Source organism: Prinia subflava, chromosome 4 (assembly GCF_021018805.1).
Source record: "Prinia subflava isolate CZ2003 ecotype Zambia chromosome 4, Cam_Psub_1.2, whole genome shotgun sequence".
Classification (NCBI taxonomy): domain Eukaryota; kingdom Metazoa; phylum Chordata; class Aves; order Passeriformes; family Cisticolidae; genus Prinia; species Prinia subflava.
The window spans coordinates 61,405,347-61,422,935 of NC_086250.1; the positions used below are offsets into that span (position 1 = coordinate 61,405,347).

Genomic DNA, 17,589 nt, shown 5'->3' on the forward strand with positions numbered 1-17,589 from the left:
TGCTTTTTGAGCCTTTATAAATATATTTACCATTTTAGCCCTTTCCCCCTCCTATAATAATATGCAGAACCTCACCTATTCTGGAGGTACTTCTTAGTAATTGTCTCCTGTGGGATGTGAAGACCTCTGTGGCACAGCAGTGCAGGAGCCAGGGAGCTGCAGGCTTGCAGCAATCCAAGGCAGGCGGCTGTGGGATTTATTTTCCAGAGAGCCAAGTGCCTCTTTTTGTTCTAACAAGAAATGAGTCATAGCAGGGACATGGCTGTGCATACTTATCGCTTTCACTGGGATGTGCAGAGCAGAAGGAATTTCAGTATGGAAAGAGGACATGAAGTGATTTGTTAAAAATCCATTATTTGCTAGGGGAATATGTACTGGTGTTATCTGGGATAGTTATGCACACCAGGGACAAAAACCATGCTGTTCCCTTTTTTTCTTTTCTTTTCTTTTTTTTTATTTTTTTATTTTTAAGAACAGAAAGTGACCACTTGGGAATTTGCTGTTTATAAAGTATTTAACAAGCAACTAACTGATAATGACAAGTTCAACACAAGTCATTGTGCTGCAGTTGTATTTTTTGTGTGTGTGCATGGTTTGGCTGGTTGCCTAATCAGAATGTTGGACTCAGACTTTTTTGTGAACGTTTAGAGGTGGTAAAGCATCTGTTACCTGTCTAGAAATGGGAGTCTAGAAGGAATCTTTTTTTTAATCTTCAGATCCAACCCTTAGCCCAAGCAAAATAGAGAGAAAGCACTTTGAGGATTTTCCCCCAGAGTCCTGTCAAATGTTTCATAATCACAGCCTGCCACAATGCTGCTGTTCCAGCCTCTGTCTTTCTTGCTCAGCAGTTGACCATTATAACAAACCTAACACAAAGAACCAACAGCTCTTTCTAGAGTGATGTACCTCAGGATACCCTTCCTGAGGTAGCTGTCACTTACTTGGGATGCTCAGCCTTTGCAAAGCACACTGTGAAGAATTACACTGTAAAGAGTAAGCATATGTACTGTCTGACTGTCCCCATCTCTGCCTCTGACCCATTTAGCCACAAAACCATAAAGATGAGACAAACAGATGCCACTGAGTTTTAATATTGCTCTTACTTTGGGAATTTTATTTCTTAAGCATATTATTTTCATTATTTTGACTCAATTTTCATTTCAGGTGCTTATATGTCAGAGGACTAGTGAATGTTTTTGGTATTTTTTTAGATACCATGTTGTTTTGATTTGAATCTTTGGAAAAAGGTATTATTTTATTTATTCGACCTTGTGGTATTAATATAGAGTGTATGGTCAAAGGATTGTATTAACATTTGTTATAGCTCAGCCATTCATATGCCAGAATTCAGTACAAATGCTGCTTAATATTTTGTACAAACCCCACTATATTTTTTCCCATATTAATCCTCATTTGATACATTCTTTAACTTCAAATGTCAATCAATCTCTAGGCTATTTAGTAGTATTGTTCCAGTTTATAGATGGGGGTTGAGTAGATTTTGTTTTAATAGCATTCTACACCAACTAAATGAGGGACTGTACTTAAGCGGAATTATTTTGTTGCATGAATCATACATACAAAATTAAATCACATTTTTGAACTTGTGTCCGTTCCCATAATAATACAGTGTGATGTATTTTGGTCCTCTTCCTTCTGTTCATGGTTCTCGGCAACTCTCAGCGCATTTCAGGCTTCACTTTTCCATGCTAATTTTCTTTATTTTCTCCTTCTAATCAGGACTCTTGTGCACTCTTGCTCCCTTGGTGCTGAGAGTCTATAGCCAACTCTCCCAGAGCCTGACTTGGTGGCAGCTTTGGGTCTGGACAGGCTGCAACTGAGACTCTGCTGACTGTGCTGGGTACATCTGTTGTACAGAAAGGACTCTGAGATGAGCAGTTTGGGTGAGGAGGATGATGTTCTGCATACTCACACCCAGGCAGATGAATCCCCAGTCTGGCATTAAAAAAAGTCTGAATGTCCCTTTGGCAGCTTCTGTATCGGATGCCCAACATATTTAGACTGCAAAGCACCAGGTTATTTAAGGTCTCTTCTTTCTGCAGTCCATTAGGCAATCTTGTTAAGCTTTGGTTTGAGGAAGATAAGCACAAATATATTAAAGATAAATGGAGTCAGAAACTTCATTTCTCACTCCTGTTCATGATCTAAACTATAAGATTATGGCAGCTTTCACTTGAATTCTAACCCACAAGGAATCCATTCTGAGGAAGGAGGACTGTGGCTGATGAGGAAGAAGTGTCATTATTATGGCTTGATGCCTGAAGTTAAAAGTGGTCAAAATGATAATGGGAGCTTACTAGGAAGGTAACAGCATTATATACTGTGATGCTCAAGGTAGTAAAGTTTAATGCTGTGTTACTGAAAAGGGAAGTTGATGGTGGTGGGGAACAGAGGCAAAAATAATGCAGAATATGTGGAACACGATATTGGGAGAGAATTTTGAAATATATCACCTCAATGCTAAGCATGAGTGAAAAAACCCTACCACGTTGAACCTTAGGAGTTTTGAAGACTGAAACAACTGGCATAATTTTTAGCACTGGGTGTGCAATACAATGTTACACCCAGATTTCTGTGTCATGGATTCATCTGGTTCCCTCTGCTTCAAAAAAATATGTCTAAGACTAGACAATGATGATAGAGAGAATATATTCCTGTCTAACAGGAAGCTAAAATTTCCTTAATTTTGGAAAAAGGATATTTGAGGGAGTTGTGAAAGTTATCTATAAATGTTGAATTCTCTTAATAAACCAAGCACTTTGCTGAAAATACAAGAATCCAGAAAAAAGAGAACTTAAAAATAAGGAAAAACATTTTCATCCATTATGTAAATACATGGTGGAGCTCCTTGTCTCCTGAAGCTGTAAAAGTATAAACTGACTGTGGGTTCATTCGATCCCCTCACCCTGGTAATTGATGAAGATATTAAAAAGGAGTGGTCCCCATACTGGGCATGGAGCACCACTTGCAACTGGCCACCACTCCTTGGGCTCAGCCACCCAGTTAACAGTGCACCTTTTCAAGCTGTGGGCAGCCTGATGCTTCCTTGGTCTCCAGCATCACTTGAACTCCTGCATTTCATGATATTTGCTCATCATAATTCATGTATATGTAAGAGGATTTGTTTTATTTTAGCCTGAGGTAAACATGTTCAACAATCTGGTTTTAGAGGGTGTGCTTCCTTAGCTGGAATTAAGACAAAAGTTCTTGCAAATGTTCAGCTATTACTGAGTTATAATAAATTCCTAGTAGATAATTATACTTGCTCTCTTTCCCAGCCAGCCTTCATTTTCTCTTTTAATGCTATTGTTAACTGTGTATTGAGAGGTTGTTTGTCTTTTGAGGACAGCAGAATAAAAGGATTTACCAAACTCTTCTGAAAATCCACGCAGTGCAGAAATATTCAAACCTTCTAAATAATTTATTGAGAGCACAGCCAACAATATGAAATTTTCATGTATGGGTATCAAGCAGGCAACCTCACATAAACTTGAAAGGCATGAAAAATAAGGTTAGTATTCAAAATGGGGTCAATATTCTCAGGCTTAGAATGATAAAAAGGTAATCACAATAACATTTAATCTGTTTTAAAGAAAAATTTTATATTGATGCTTTTCATAGAAGCATGACTGAATTTGGCTTCAAAACTTAATGAGAAGAATGGTGATTGCTGAATAAAGACACAAGATAGTTCCAGCATACACCAGTAACCAGGCTTGTTTAATGCCCTGTGTAGCTGGTGAGGTCTGGGAATGATCATCATCTCTTCCCATCTTCTTCTGGGACTTTGGATAAGAGAAGTAATATACTACCACAAATACAAAATACATTTCACAGTCATTTGAGTCTAACCATTATGTAAATACTGTTAAAGCATATTTTACTGGCTTTCATGTTGTGCTGATAACTCTCATGTTTACAATATTTTGTTGCCCAGAGGTGTATTTCAATAAATAGTCTGATATGGTTTGTGTTTCTTGAGCTAAAACTATAAATAGCTGTCCTTTCCAATCATTACAGGAAATGGGAATTTGATGATTATTCTTGTTTTGGCTATGGCTTACAATTTAATTCAGTGGTTAAATCCTTAGAGACATAGCTGATGTACATTTTAGTGAAACACATTTTGTTTCATATGCAGGTTATTGTGTTTGCTGCTTAAACTCCATTGATAGATACTATTCAGGCCTCTGTGAATTATCAAATGGAATAACAGACATTTGCTGATACCCTTTGGAGTGTTTTTGTACTACAAGGGCTTGCTAAGTTGCTAAGCATTAGTGATATGTTTGGCATAACACAAGAAAGAATATAAAGATAATCATTGTCTCTGATGTCCTCGGGTGAGCTCTGGGTTCTGGGATGTTTAATTCCTGCTCAGTTCCCTCTGATGTGGGCGGTAGTTGGACATTTTAATAGAAATTGGATAATTAAGTTACTCTGTGTGAATGGCTCTTGGTGGGAATAATCTCAGTTTAGCCTTCTTCAGTGTTGGCATCTACAGCTGAGCTTTACAGTCTGGGCTCCCTTTACAGTCAGTGAGGAGAATCAGACATTTCTGGAGTGTGATTCATCTGGTCCATTTTAAACATCAACATTAGGGTGAGATTTACAGCCTAAATGGGGTGACATAAATAGATGTGATGTTCTCTGGAGCTTTATATAGCAGTAGCACATATTCACCGGGCCACTGACTGAAACCTCCATCTTCTCCTTCCAAGAAGGCTGCCCCAAAAGGAAGAGAGGAAGGACGTGCCTCTCTCTGTGCTAGCTGGTATTCCCTTTTTCACATACAAAATGCAATGCCTGCAGCTAAGGGACACTGGCTGGGTCACACTCACTGGAGTTTAAAATATTTTAAAACAATATTTTGTTGGGAAATTCAGATTTGAATCATCTTACCTAGGTGAGAGCCTTAATTGCCCATCTGCTGGTTGTAAGCTGGCAACTATGACAGCAGCCAGCCTTACCTCTCCTCTGTCAGGTCCCTGGGCTGTGCCAACGTGTTTGGTGATGCCAGCTGGAACAAAGCACCTCTCTGCTCAATGTGGCCAAGTTTCTGGTGGCTTTGAATATGGTCAGAAATGTATTTAAGTTAGGGATTTTGATAAATAGGAAGTCAGACTCTTGGGTCTCACATTGGAAGTCTCTTCACTTTTAGTGAGATGGGAGCTCTGAAGCATCTTGGACCATGTAAACAAATATGACCAATTCTTTATAGTTTAGGAATATAAGAATAAACACTTTTTATATTGCTGGTGATGTCATTGTCACTGTCTTGTTATGAACTTTCAAAAATATAATTAATGTGCCTGCAAATAGTCCTTTCACAAGGCTGATAGGCTACTCTTTGCATCAATGACAACTGATGTCTCTGGATATCACGTTACAGACATCTTGCCACACATCTGCAATCTATTTTCAGTTCTCTGCTGCTCATTACCAATTTAGGAAAGGATTTAAAAAGCTATAAAGTCACAGAGATTTGATGGAGAATGGGGCAGAAGAACTGAAACTATACTGTAACACAAAGCAAGGCCAGAGGAGATTTTTAAGCTGTCTAGTACAGAGTTCAAAATTTAGGCATTTTTATTCCCCTCCATCACAAAGTAATTGCTAATTGGAATTACTGGTGAGGTTAGAGATGGTCCTGTTCTCTTCAGGAACTTCAAGAAAAGCTCACTGGTGTGATATTGTGAATTAAGTGCTTCGGTTGTGGGCTTCAGAAAGCCAATACTTAAGTGAGAATGCTTGCAGTTGTAAGACTGCACATCTATTTACTTAACCATGCTGAAATGTCTTTTTCTGCTTTCTTCCATCTACTTGGGGAAAATCAAAACAAGTATGAGTAAGAATCCTGTGGGTTTTCTGCTTTTGTTGCTGAATGATGTGTAGACCTGTGATTCATACTGTTCTTGCATGTCTGGTGTTAATACTTGAATTAGCTGTATAATTATGAATTTCTCAATTTTGTGTTCTTTTGAAAGCAAAGTATGCCTGTGAGCCATAAAAATTAGTTTGATGTCAACATGCATTTCACTAGTCTTTTAAAAATTTATTTTTAGTAGTAAGGTTTTGAGTGCAATTCAGTATATATATACCCTTTCTGGATTCTTGTAACAATGTATTCTCCACATCTCACTTACAAGTACATTTATCAGCACACTATTTGGAAAGCATACCTGTAAAACTCTACCTGAGTATTTATAGATTTCTAATCACTGTGGCGTCTTGACAGTTGCCTTTAAATAAGGCATCAGAGTTTATTCTCTTCTTACTTGCAATTTAATCTGTAGTTGGCATTTCAGGAGTGGTCTGGTATTTTAAGGTTTTGGACTTGGTATTATCTGTGCCCTGAGAGCACTACATGCCTGGATGGGTCACTGGTGTTTGGCACTGCAGGAGCGTGGCAGAAAGGTTCCATTGCCTAAAAAAGGGAACAAACTTGGAAAGGGACAAAGAGCATCTTTCCTGTGCTGAGGAGACTGAGGGGAGACATAGCAGTCTATAACATCCTCATGAGGGGTAGCAGAGGGACAGACACTGATCTCTTCTCTGAGGTGACCAGTGACAAGACCTGAGGGAATGGCCTGAAGTTGTGTTGGGAAAAGTTTAGTTTCAATATTAGGAAAAGGTTCTTCACCCAGAGGGTGGTTGTGCACTGAACAGGCTCCCCAGGGCGGTGGTCACAACACCAGCCTGACAGAGTTCAAATGTTTGGACAATGCCCTTGGGCAAGTGGTGTGACTCTTGGGAATGGTGCTGTGCAGGGCCAGGGGCTGGACTGTGATGATTCTTGTAGGCCCCCTTCAATTCAGCATACTCTGTGAATGCAGTGTGATAATGACTTTCTTTGCTGTAGTGATGTTAGTCTCCATTCCTTTTGCAGGATGCTGCAGCACTGAAGGGACAGAGGCATCTCTGAACAGGGCCATTGCACACCTGACTTGCAGATGTTTGTATATATTTTTAGGAGTGAAGCCAAAACAAACAAAACAAAAACCCAAAAGCATTACTTCAGTATAAATAATTTATTTCCTAAGAGGACAGTTTCCAGCCATGACTCAAGTGTGTGGTGATGCAATATTTGTGTTTTAGGGAACTGGCTTTGACCTTGAGAAAAACCTTAAAAAGTGCCTGTCATTGCTTTGATGCAAGAAAGCCTCATTTCAGGAAGTCTGTGGTGATTCCATTTCACATACCAGAATTATTTTCTGTTTTCTCTATGGTATACAGAAGTGCAGTTTTATACTGTGGCTACCTCTTACTTAAGAGTGTGGGGCATCAAATATCTTTGCCTTTATCAGTTCCTTCTTCTACTCTGTGATTGTCATCAATAGCAGCTGCAAACTCTGTGGAATTTCTGTATCTTTCAGCCCCTTTAGTGACATTCAGCTGGTGCTGAAGAACAGCCAAAATAGGGAAGACCTGCCAGGGGCAGCTATCTCCTGAGATGATCCCCTTCCTCCACCTGGCACTGTTTCTACTTCTACAGTTTAGATGCATTGGCTATATTTTGAGTACTTTGAATATCAGTCAAAATACAGCCTTTTTGGAGAGTAGATCAGTCCCTTGAGAGAATGTACGGCAAATTTTATGCAATTACTTACACTGATTCATAGATTTCTATAATAGTATGCAATATGTGTGGCATACAGCACTGGAAAATAGTGAAAATTATAAGAATGGCATTAACTTCTTTAAAATATTTGACTATAACTGCAGTTCAAACCCCGTTTTGTCTTTCCTGCTATGCTGCTACCTCCACCTGTAGTACAATTTCAGCAGCATCTTTGCCAGTCCCCTCCTTCCTGACCCGCTTCCTCCTCGAGTCTTGTCAGCTCCTGGCACTGCCAGAGGCTGTTCCTTGTCCCAGGGGAAGCACCAGCGCCAGGGCTCTCTCAGAAACTTGTCTTGCAGAATGAAAGGCTTCTCCAGCAAAGAGAAGCTGCATCCCCTCCCAGGGAATAACACCAAAGGTTCCCAGAGATGGTGGCCAGGGCAGGGTGGGGCCAGCCTGTGTGCCTGCCAGAGCACAGCAGCCAAACCGAGCACAGCAGCAGGTACACGCTGAGTGTGCAGGAGCTGCAGCAGCAACTCCCCACGACTTCTGGAGGAAAGCTGAACTGGGGACCTCATGATCCTTAGAGACACATTTTGTGACCACAGTCACTGTACAGAAAGAGGGGTAGGGCAGAACAGCACCAGAGGATGTGTCCCAGCCCCAGTATGATTCCTTTTTCATGGAGCCATTTCCTAGGCTTTTACAAAATAAACTGGAGTTATTCCTATCCACCTGTTTTGTAGACAGGAATGTTTCATATCCATCATGCAAACTCTGTCCACTTGATTTAGAAGGTGGACTAAGAGTACACAGTGCACTGCTTTTGTGGCTGTTGCCTGGCATGTGAGGCTGACCCACACTTTGCTGTTGGGTTTTACACCTGGTCTTTCCCAGTTACTGTGTGAGTCTTTCATACTGAACCTTTCTAGGGTTTCCAGGCTGCAGGTGCAGATCCCATCTGCTTTTCATCACCTTCTCTTGGCTACTTTCTCCAGCTGTGGTCCCCTCACCCCCATTGCTCCCCATGTTTTCGCCCAAAATTTCCCTATTCCCTGTACTGGTTCATCACCACCTCTTCCATCCTAGTTCACTTTTGCCCTCAGGTCTACTTTTCTGTCTCCTAAGTTTAAAATACTGGTGATGGTATTGGTCAAACTTTTGGAGCAACTTTGTTTTTGTGACATTTTGTACATTTCTCAGCGTTTTGAGAAGTGGGATTTTGATGAATTGATGTCTTGTCACAGAAGGTTTAGACTTTTGATAAAGATCCCTCTCTTTTCCCTTTCTCTCCAGCCAGCACATATGACTTCCTGCTTTAAAACACTGAGAAACTTTCCAGATCAAAACGTCATCAGAAATGATAGCTCCACAAAGCACTTCTGCTCCAACAAAGCAGTATGGCTGGACTGAAATATTTTTCATGGGACTTTTTTCAGCGAGCTTTTATTAGTCAAAGAGTGCTCTAAGAGTACTAAGTGAGGACAGAGTCTGCAGAAATATTTAGATACTAAAAATGAAAATGTCTCTGTTGAGCATATGTGAACTCTGATTTTTTTTAATGTGTATATATATAAAATATAATTTGTCTGAACTTGGAGGAACACACTCACACTTCAGAGCAGAAGAGTTGATGAAAGCAAAGGACAGTGGAATTTTTCATCCAGGGCAACATATTCTCCTCTAACCTCTTCTCAGAAATGAAATGTTTTGACTGAAATTCCTTCTTCCTTAAATAATTAAATCAGTCTAAGGGAGATACCATGAAAAATAAACCAACTCAACTAGTCCAAAGGAGTAAAAATTGGCAAATATCTCAGAACTGAAAATAGAAGGAAGTGTTGAGCAACTCTTGAAGTAGTTACCACATTTGCCTCTAAAATTTGCAGTGTGGTATTGTCTGATCAGTAGGTTGTTCCAAAATGCAGCCCTCTCGCATTTCTTGGGAAGCTGTTCTCAGTCCCTCCCACTGGGCTATTTCAAAGCAGCTGAGGGTGTCCTGCCTTCCTCTGCCCCTTGGGTTGTGCTCCCATCCCTGTGTGAGGTGAGACGAGTGGGGCCAGGCTCCTGCCTGTCCTGGTGCACAGCCGGGAGGGAGGGCTGGCACAGGGCTGCTCTGTGGGGTGACAGGTCCAGCACAGCCCTGCCCAGCCCCCAGGGACATGGCTGCTGCACTCCAGTCCTCACTGCTTCACTCACCCAGCTCTCCTCCCAAAGAAGGGTCTTGTGGAGGGTGGAGCAGTGCCTGCTCGGGCTTGTAGGCGACCCCTGCTGCTGTGTTGTCCTTTGGGTGCCATGGGGCAGCATTGGGGCAGTGCCAGAGCCCCCCTTGCCTGCCCAGCCCCGGCTGCTCTGTGTCCTTCCAGATGTTCTCCAAACTCCCAGTGGGTCATGGCACTGGTCCTTGCTTCTGTAGTGCCACATATTTGACATCAGCTACATACTGCATGAGCCAGTGTAAAGGCACAAACAAAGCCTGGTGGAAGGAAACTTCTTGCTCTTTAGGAAGAGGAATTTAGGACCCCACAGTAACAAACCCTAGCCCCTATATAAAAATGGCTATTTCTTGGCTGTGTATTAGCACATCTTTCCTGTTCTTGGTCATTATCACTTGGCATAGTGTGTGTTTTCTTTCATTTTATGGGAATTTGATGTATTTCACCGGTGGGCAGGAAAAAAAATCATCACTGAGAACATTGTGATTATATTTTTTTCTCTTGAAGAACTATAGAATTATTCTGAAATGTATGACACGTGTGTAATAACAGCCTAGTGCTCTGTTTTTAAAAAATGTACTAGAGGCCTTATGCAGTTTCCCAGAGGTTTAATGAGGGAGCCACACTGTGTTGGAAATTTTTCAACAATAAAAATTGACCTATTAGATGCTTATGTAAAATGAGGGTTGACAATCACACAAATATGTCCAAAGTCAAATACAGGCATTGTGAAATATCACCACTTTCCCACAGAGAAGCTGGTCACCTGTTCACAGTAGGCTTTTGCATTATATCCTATCCAGTAAAGAATAAGATGCTTCCCCACAGGGAAACAAAATGGCAGCAAAGTACTGGCCCAGTGCCCTTCTATCAGTGCTTTTCACTGACTCTTTTGCCAAGTCTTCAAAAATAACACATAGGCATACTTTTCAACATATGTTTTGCCTCTTTGTTGGTTTAAAGGCATAAAGGGAAGAAAAGGTCATGTATTATTCACCACTTCATCATCAAATGCAGAAAAAATTCATTGTTTGCTTGTTTGATTTTATTTTACTCTCCCTAATACATCTTTTATTTAAAAAAAAATCTAGAGTCTTTTGCTGTTCTTTTAACATCTATCGGAAGTAGCCTGCTCTTAAAAACTGAACATATGGCTCTGAACCTGCATCTGAATTCAGGAAAGTGTCTATTGCAAAACACTGAAATTTGGAGTCATAGGGGAAGAAAAGTTGGATTCAGGGTTTACTCAGTGTAGTATTGAATAATCAAAGAAAATAAGATAATTAAATACAAAGAGTTGAAGAATAAATTAAACATGGTAAATACTGTTTCTCTGCTCAAAGTAAATAAAGCTACTGTCAACATTTTTATGTTTTTTAAAATATTAAATACTAATTTTAAGCCAAATGTGTACCACAGAGGAAACACTGACTATTAGGGCTTAAGAGACCCATCGGTTTCTCTGCTGAGTGTGTATCACCAATGAATGTCCTAGGAGTCACCTTGGAGTACCTTGCTTCAGTTTCCTGGCCAGTCACTGGCTCATGGTGTCTCCAGGAAAAGAGGGAAATAAAAGGAGGTAGAATGTGATTTAGGCAGTGATCAGAGTTTATCAGCAATCCCTGACAAGCACTGATCCCTCCAGGTTAAGGGAATAGAAAGGACTGAGGTATGAAGCAGAGGGGCTGTGGTAACTGAGGTCTGGATGCATCTCCAGTGTATGGGACTATGAGCCATAAGACTCTTCTTCAGCAGAGAGAGCTGTTTGCTGTTTTATTGATCATCCTGTGGCTGGTGACTGCCCAGCCCTCTGGTTTGTGGGGGTCTCTCTGCAGGGCTTCTCTGCCTTTGGAGGAGCCAACAGCTCTTCCCTGTTTTGTATCATCTCAGGACTTGCTCAATATCCCTTCCAGAGCACAGGGCCTGGAGAGCACAGGATGGAGCCCTGTGGAACCCCACTAGTGACAGGTCCCCTGTCTGATGTCACCCCATTCCCTGTAACCCTTTGTGCCCAGCCTGTGAGTCAGCGATCTGTTTAGCCAGCCGTGTGCTGCACATCCTGTCCAGAAGGCTCCTGTGAGAGACAGTATCAAAAGCTTTGCTGAAATCCAAAAAGGGTACATCAACTGGCTTCTCTTGTGGGTTACCTTGTCAAAGAATCTATAGATTCCAATAATACTTGTAGCTGATCTTTGGATATTTTCTGCTATTGCTTAAGAATCTTAAAGATGAATTCCTGAACTATTTAAATACACATTGCAATCTGCAATGCCTCAGATGTCCATATAACTTAAATGTACAATACTATCATGAGCATGATAACCATAACTTGGCATTTTATTTAGATTCAGAAAGAACAGTACCGTAATCTGAGTTATTTCATTGCTTTTACTACAGTTTAATGTCTGGACAATTGCTTACAAGCTATATATTCCAGTGTGTTGTTTTCTAACTCACTGTGCATTTCATGAATAACACAGTTTATGCTTCTGGCAAAGGCAACTTCCCAAGCACCAACTGAAAGTAAAAGTACCACAAATATTGGGGGAATTCAGATGGATTCACTGGACTGTATGATGGGATCTCATTCAAGAGCAAGAACCCGCTCACAGAACGTGTACAGGATCTTAACCATAGCATTTACACATATTTTATTTCTCTCCTTTCAGTGACTATTTCGACAAGTACCTTCTTTGATGGCTTACTGGTAACTGGGCTCTACACATCTACCAGTGTTCAGGCTTCCCAGAGTGTTGGTGGTTCCAGTGCTTTTGGATTTGGTAAGTCCAATGCAATTTACCTTCTGCAACCCAGGGTAACGAGTACTTGTACAGAGGACATCAATAGCAACACAGCTACTGGAACAGGTTAATTTGAGACTGAGTTATCAATAATACATGGAAGTCAGTGGGAGTCAATGAGATGAGGCAGTGGCAGCTTTTACTGCTTCTTGTACCACCTTCACCTTTGCTCAGCCTTGGTATTAGTATGCTGAATAATATAAATTTTAAGAGAGAAAAATCTCAGCAGATAAATTGTTTTAAACAGCCATTTCTAAATTGTGTGACATTTTGTATAAAGTGAAGCATTTAGCCCAAAGCCTCTAAGTGTTTCGTGGGCTGAAAACCTGTTTCCTTTAAGCCTATGTCAAGCTACTTTTTCATTCAGTTAATAGCATCTTCCTTAAAACCAGAATGCTGGTCAAGATATTTATACAACCAATTATTTACCATGTCCAAAAAGCAGAATTGTAGTAAAAGGGGTATGATAGGCTTTGCAGAATTATTGTGTATTTCAGGTTCTGCTGTAGCCCTCAGCAGTAGCAGCTGTGCCAAGGAAAAACATTTTTAAAATAATCCTTTCTAAATTTGTACAAGTAATTGACAGCTATGCCCTCTCCAGTTCACTATTTGGTAGCATTTTTTATATTCTTACAAATAACTGTAAGAATTGTGCTCCTCAAATTGGAGGAACTCAGTGACCCTAACAAGCAATCTGTGACGAGGGAACAAAAACAGGTACTAGTCGCAGGGGCAGTAGCAGGTTTAAATTCTAATTTGTCTGCTTGGGTCAGAATTCAGTACTTTCTTCATAATAACCTCTCATGGTACTTACTTTTGTTATAAAGCATGTAGAGCATTGGTGTTCTGGGCATTTGAGTGTCATCCAGCAGACACATCCACAGCTTGCAAATGAAAGAATGTAACATAAATAGCACATTATTTAAAACTGTACTGAGGGATAATTTGAGAAGGGCTTTTCTTCTGCGGATAACACCACAGTTCAACCTCAGACTTTCTGTTCAGCCTTTCAAAGGAAGAGCATGGCTGGCACAAGTATTTTGTGCCTTGTACAAAAGACACTGAAAGATTCTCTTCTGGAAGAAGTTGTCTGTTTCTCCTTTCCCACTGGACTGTTTACAGAATGAATAGAATCCGATGGAGTAAGCAAGACAGAAATTATCAATGTGAAATTTCTGGGATGGTCAAGTCACTGGCAGGCTATTACTTGCTGTAAAATAAATGTTTGTGTCACTTCATTGGGAGATCATGGCAAACTCACTGGGCAAAATATACAGGTCATGTTTAATTACAACCAAATATTTAAGAATAACAATTAAGCAAAATTTTAGGAACCTAAATACCTCTGTGCATTTTCAAAGAATGTTTGTATTTTTTCCCTAAATGTGTATCTACAGTTGTAGAATAAGGCTGTTCCAGTGGATGTTTTATCGAGACAGATGTTAAAGTAACATGTGATTTATGACAGAAAAAACAACATGGCCTTCTTTAACTTGCCAAAAGTCATTCTCTAGCTCTTGGTGTTACTTTGACATTTTGCCACTGCAAGATAACCAACAATTAAACTGGTGACACGTGTGTTCTGTATGCAAAAGAAGCTCCAAGCCTACAGGCTGGAAAAATGCAACAGCAAGAGTGATGCAAAAACAGTCACAGCCACAGAGTGGGAGCTACTTCATTTTGCTCATCAATACAAATTCTCAAATATCATGCCTGGGGAGATCTGATGCTCTGTCTTGAGCATGCCTCCATCTGTGTTAGAGAAAAAGTGCTGACATCTCTGAATTGTTGGGGTTTTTTTAACTTTCTGTGGGTAAACTGTAGGGTCAGTTGTGTTACAGTGTTAGTTAAAAAATATTTTAAATAAAAGCCTCAATTTGCTGTTTTTCTTTGCTATTTTCTAAGCCTGTATATATATTGGAAAAAGATTTAAAAAAACCAATCTGAATGTTTCATAACAGATGATGCTCTTGTGCAGTGTCTTTGAAGTCATAGTAAAAAATAAACAGTGAAGGAAAAATGGCAATGGGTTTCAAATGCAATTTTCTATGAATGCTCAATCTATGATGTACTGATGGGTCCCGGGACTAAGAGCTATATAAACTTTTCCTATCTCTACTTTACAGTGAGAGATAAGGAAGCTGGCTTCTTCCAAAGACCGTTTAGCATGTAAATGAGACACTTGTAAAAATTATTTGGTAGTTTAAAAAAGTAACAATATTTTTAAATCTACCATTTTCAGTAGAAAAATAGAGCAGTCTCCACAGTATTTGATATGTTGTTTAGTAAAATAGTAGGTGGGAGTGAGATTGTTTTGCTTTCTGAAGAAAACATAAAGCACTTTCTCCAGAAACCCCGGATCCATCTGTTGTGTCATCATTTCCAATCAGCAAAGAAGCTGTTTCTCCTTTGAGGCAAGTGACTGTGATATTCAAGTTTAGCTTGCTGAAAATTATTATGTTTTTTTAATGTTGAGGACTAGTCAGGTTCAGAGACCTCAATTCAAAGATTTATGTGGTTTATCACAGATTAGATGGGGGAAGGGGGTGGCAAAGCTGTGCCTTTAAAACCTGAAGATAGTAATATTCTGAAATTGGGTTGATAGTGGTTGCTTATGGTGCAGGGAAGAAAATTTTTTCTCCCTTGCAATATTACCATTGAAATGCTCTTGTCTGTCACACACAGGAGGTCAGAGGAGATTATCATAATCTTCCAGACTGCCCACCAATTTGAAGTCTCCCTAACATACATATATGTCTCTTCTGTGCTATAAACTACTGTGTTGCGACTGCAATTATCTTTTACCAGTTTAGGAAGTTACTTGATGGAGACACAATCATTGTCAGTTGCAACAGTTAACCATGTCAAGAAGCTTTGAAGAAAAAATGATAAAATATTTTAATTCTTAGGGTTATGTTTTCTTTCCTCTTCAATACATATTGTGTGGGCAAAGAAATAGTTCCTGACTTCCTCTGTGGGATTACACTGACATGAAGCTTGTTGAAATTTTCATTTGGGAAACCTTCTAACAATTTCTTGGGGAGAAATGTGTGAGGTTTTGGGTATAAAAGTTAGTGGTGGTTTTGTCACAGGCTGAACCATTTTCTGGGTTCAGATTAATGTAAAACTAAAAAATGTATAGACAGAATTAGAACTGAGATCAAATGTAAATGTGTGGAAACTTCACTTAACCAAGCTGGGAGGATCCTTTAGCAAAAAAATCATCTTTAAAAGTAGCTTTTAAGAAGAGTGCTTCTTTCTTCATTAGACCCCCTGATACAACAGATACTCTCAGTTGCATCTCTTCAGTGCCTTTTCCACTCTCCTTGCCTGATCAGTGTGGTGTGTACACAGAAATTAACATCTTTCAGCATTGATGGCTGATGGGCAATCCCACTCTTAGTCTTCTTTCACATGCTACACTGGTAGCCCTCAGTTTATTCACACCCTGTTTGTCTCTGGAGACACATTTTGGACTTCTGTGGGATCTCTTTATACATCAGTGCTTTTTCTTCTGCTTTTGTCTCTGAGGCTTCTGGTTGGTGTTTGACCTTTTTTTTTGACTGCTTAGGTCATCTGTCTATGCTCTGGGGTTTATCAGCCCACCAGACTAATCTCCCATACAGTCATTTAGGGGCTCTCACTGCTTATCTTAGTCCAAATATAAAAGAAGAAAGTGGGAGGCAGGAATGCTAAAACAAATATTAGAAAATCACAAATGTGGTTGTGGGTCTGTTGGGAATGATTGCTTGCAAACGAGAGTGAGGATAAATGGTTTGGTGGGTGATAGGGAAGCACGAGAATTCTGCGTGGCTCCTGCCAAGCCGTGTGCTCTGGAGAGCAGGAGCAGGGTATCATTTCCACAATTACAGGAGAAGATTACAGCCTAATCCCTCAGCAGCGATAAGGAGCGCCATGAGCTGAGGACCCAAATCTGTCTCATTACACAGGATGATCCTGGTGACAGGCTGGCTGAGCAGACAGATGTGCTGGGCTGTGCACATCAAAGCTTGCCTTTGACCTGCCACTCACGCTGCATCTCCACTCCTCCTGGTTCTTCCCAAGGCTTTCTGGCTCCCTGGTAGCTTTTCAATGAGAAATACATGACAAATTATATTTAAGTTTGGTGTAATTACGTTTCTTACAAACTACAGTGGGAAAGATGAGCCTTTCTAGCTAAGCACCCCCAAAACCTAATTTTATGCAAAATCTTAATAACTGCACTGATGTGGACCTTTTAGTAAAAGTGGAATTAACAAGTGATTTCATGATAACATTTATATATGCATTAACCTTCCACCCTAAATGGCAAAGGTCCTCTTGGAAGTCCATAGGTTCTGTTGTAGCAGAGACAGTGAACTCCAAGCTCTGATTACACTGGAAAGTGTTGCCATAGCCTTAATTCGATAACAGAGTTTTTTGTTTATATTCTGTGTAGGTTTACACAACTAGTAATTTGCAATCTTTTAAAACAGGTAACTCCATTCTACTGTGAGGTCATATACTCCTCATGAAATTTAGGTTTTAACTGTGTGGTCGACTTTATATGAAACTAGGAGGGTGATGTTACCTGGAAACATTTTAGTGCCTGAACTTGCATTTCCTAGAAAGCAAAAAACAAAAGATGATGTTGCAGTCTTTTTTTCTTTTGCAACTCTGTCTCTATACCATGAAGATGATCATATGTAATTTAAGTAATATATCGACTCTCTGGGATCTAAAAAATGGAATAGTTAAAAATATTCCTTGAAATATGGTGAATAATACATTACCTACAGGAAATCCTGGAAAGATCTATCACCAGATATAATTTAAAGCAAATTAAATTATCTTATACTCTTAGCTTTTTACTATTTTGTTGCCTTTTGACAGGATATAAGTAGCCCTCACCTAATCCTTCACTGGGTATTTTGGTTACATATGTGATTGCATAGCCAACCAAAACTCCCTTTCAGTTTATAGAGGAAGGATCATTTTGATCTGGTTCAGT

The 17,589-nt window shown here is 39.9% G+C and overlaps 1 protein-coding gene across 1 annotated transcript in view; it reads left to right on the forward strand.

Annotated features, from left to right (window-relative positions):
* Positions 1 to 17,589, forward strand: part of RELN (reelin) — a 277,609-nt gene that overhangs the window by 31,685 nt on the left and 228,335 nt on the right. The window contains exon 2 of the mRNA XM_063396915.1: positions 12,468 to 12,578. Within this exon, the coding sequence (XP_063252985.1) occupies positions 12,468 to 12,578 (111 nt within the window). The remainder of the gene's footprint in view (positions 1 to 12,467; positions 12,579 to 17,589) is intronic.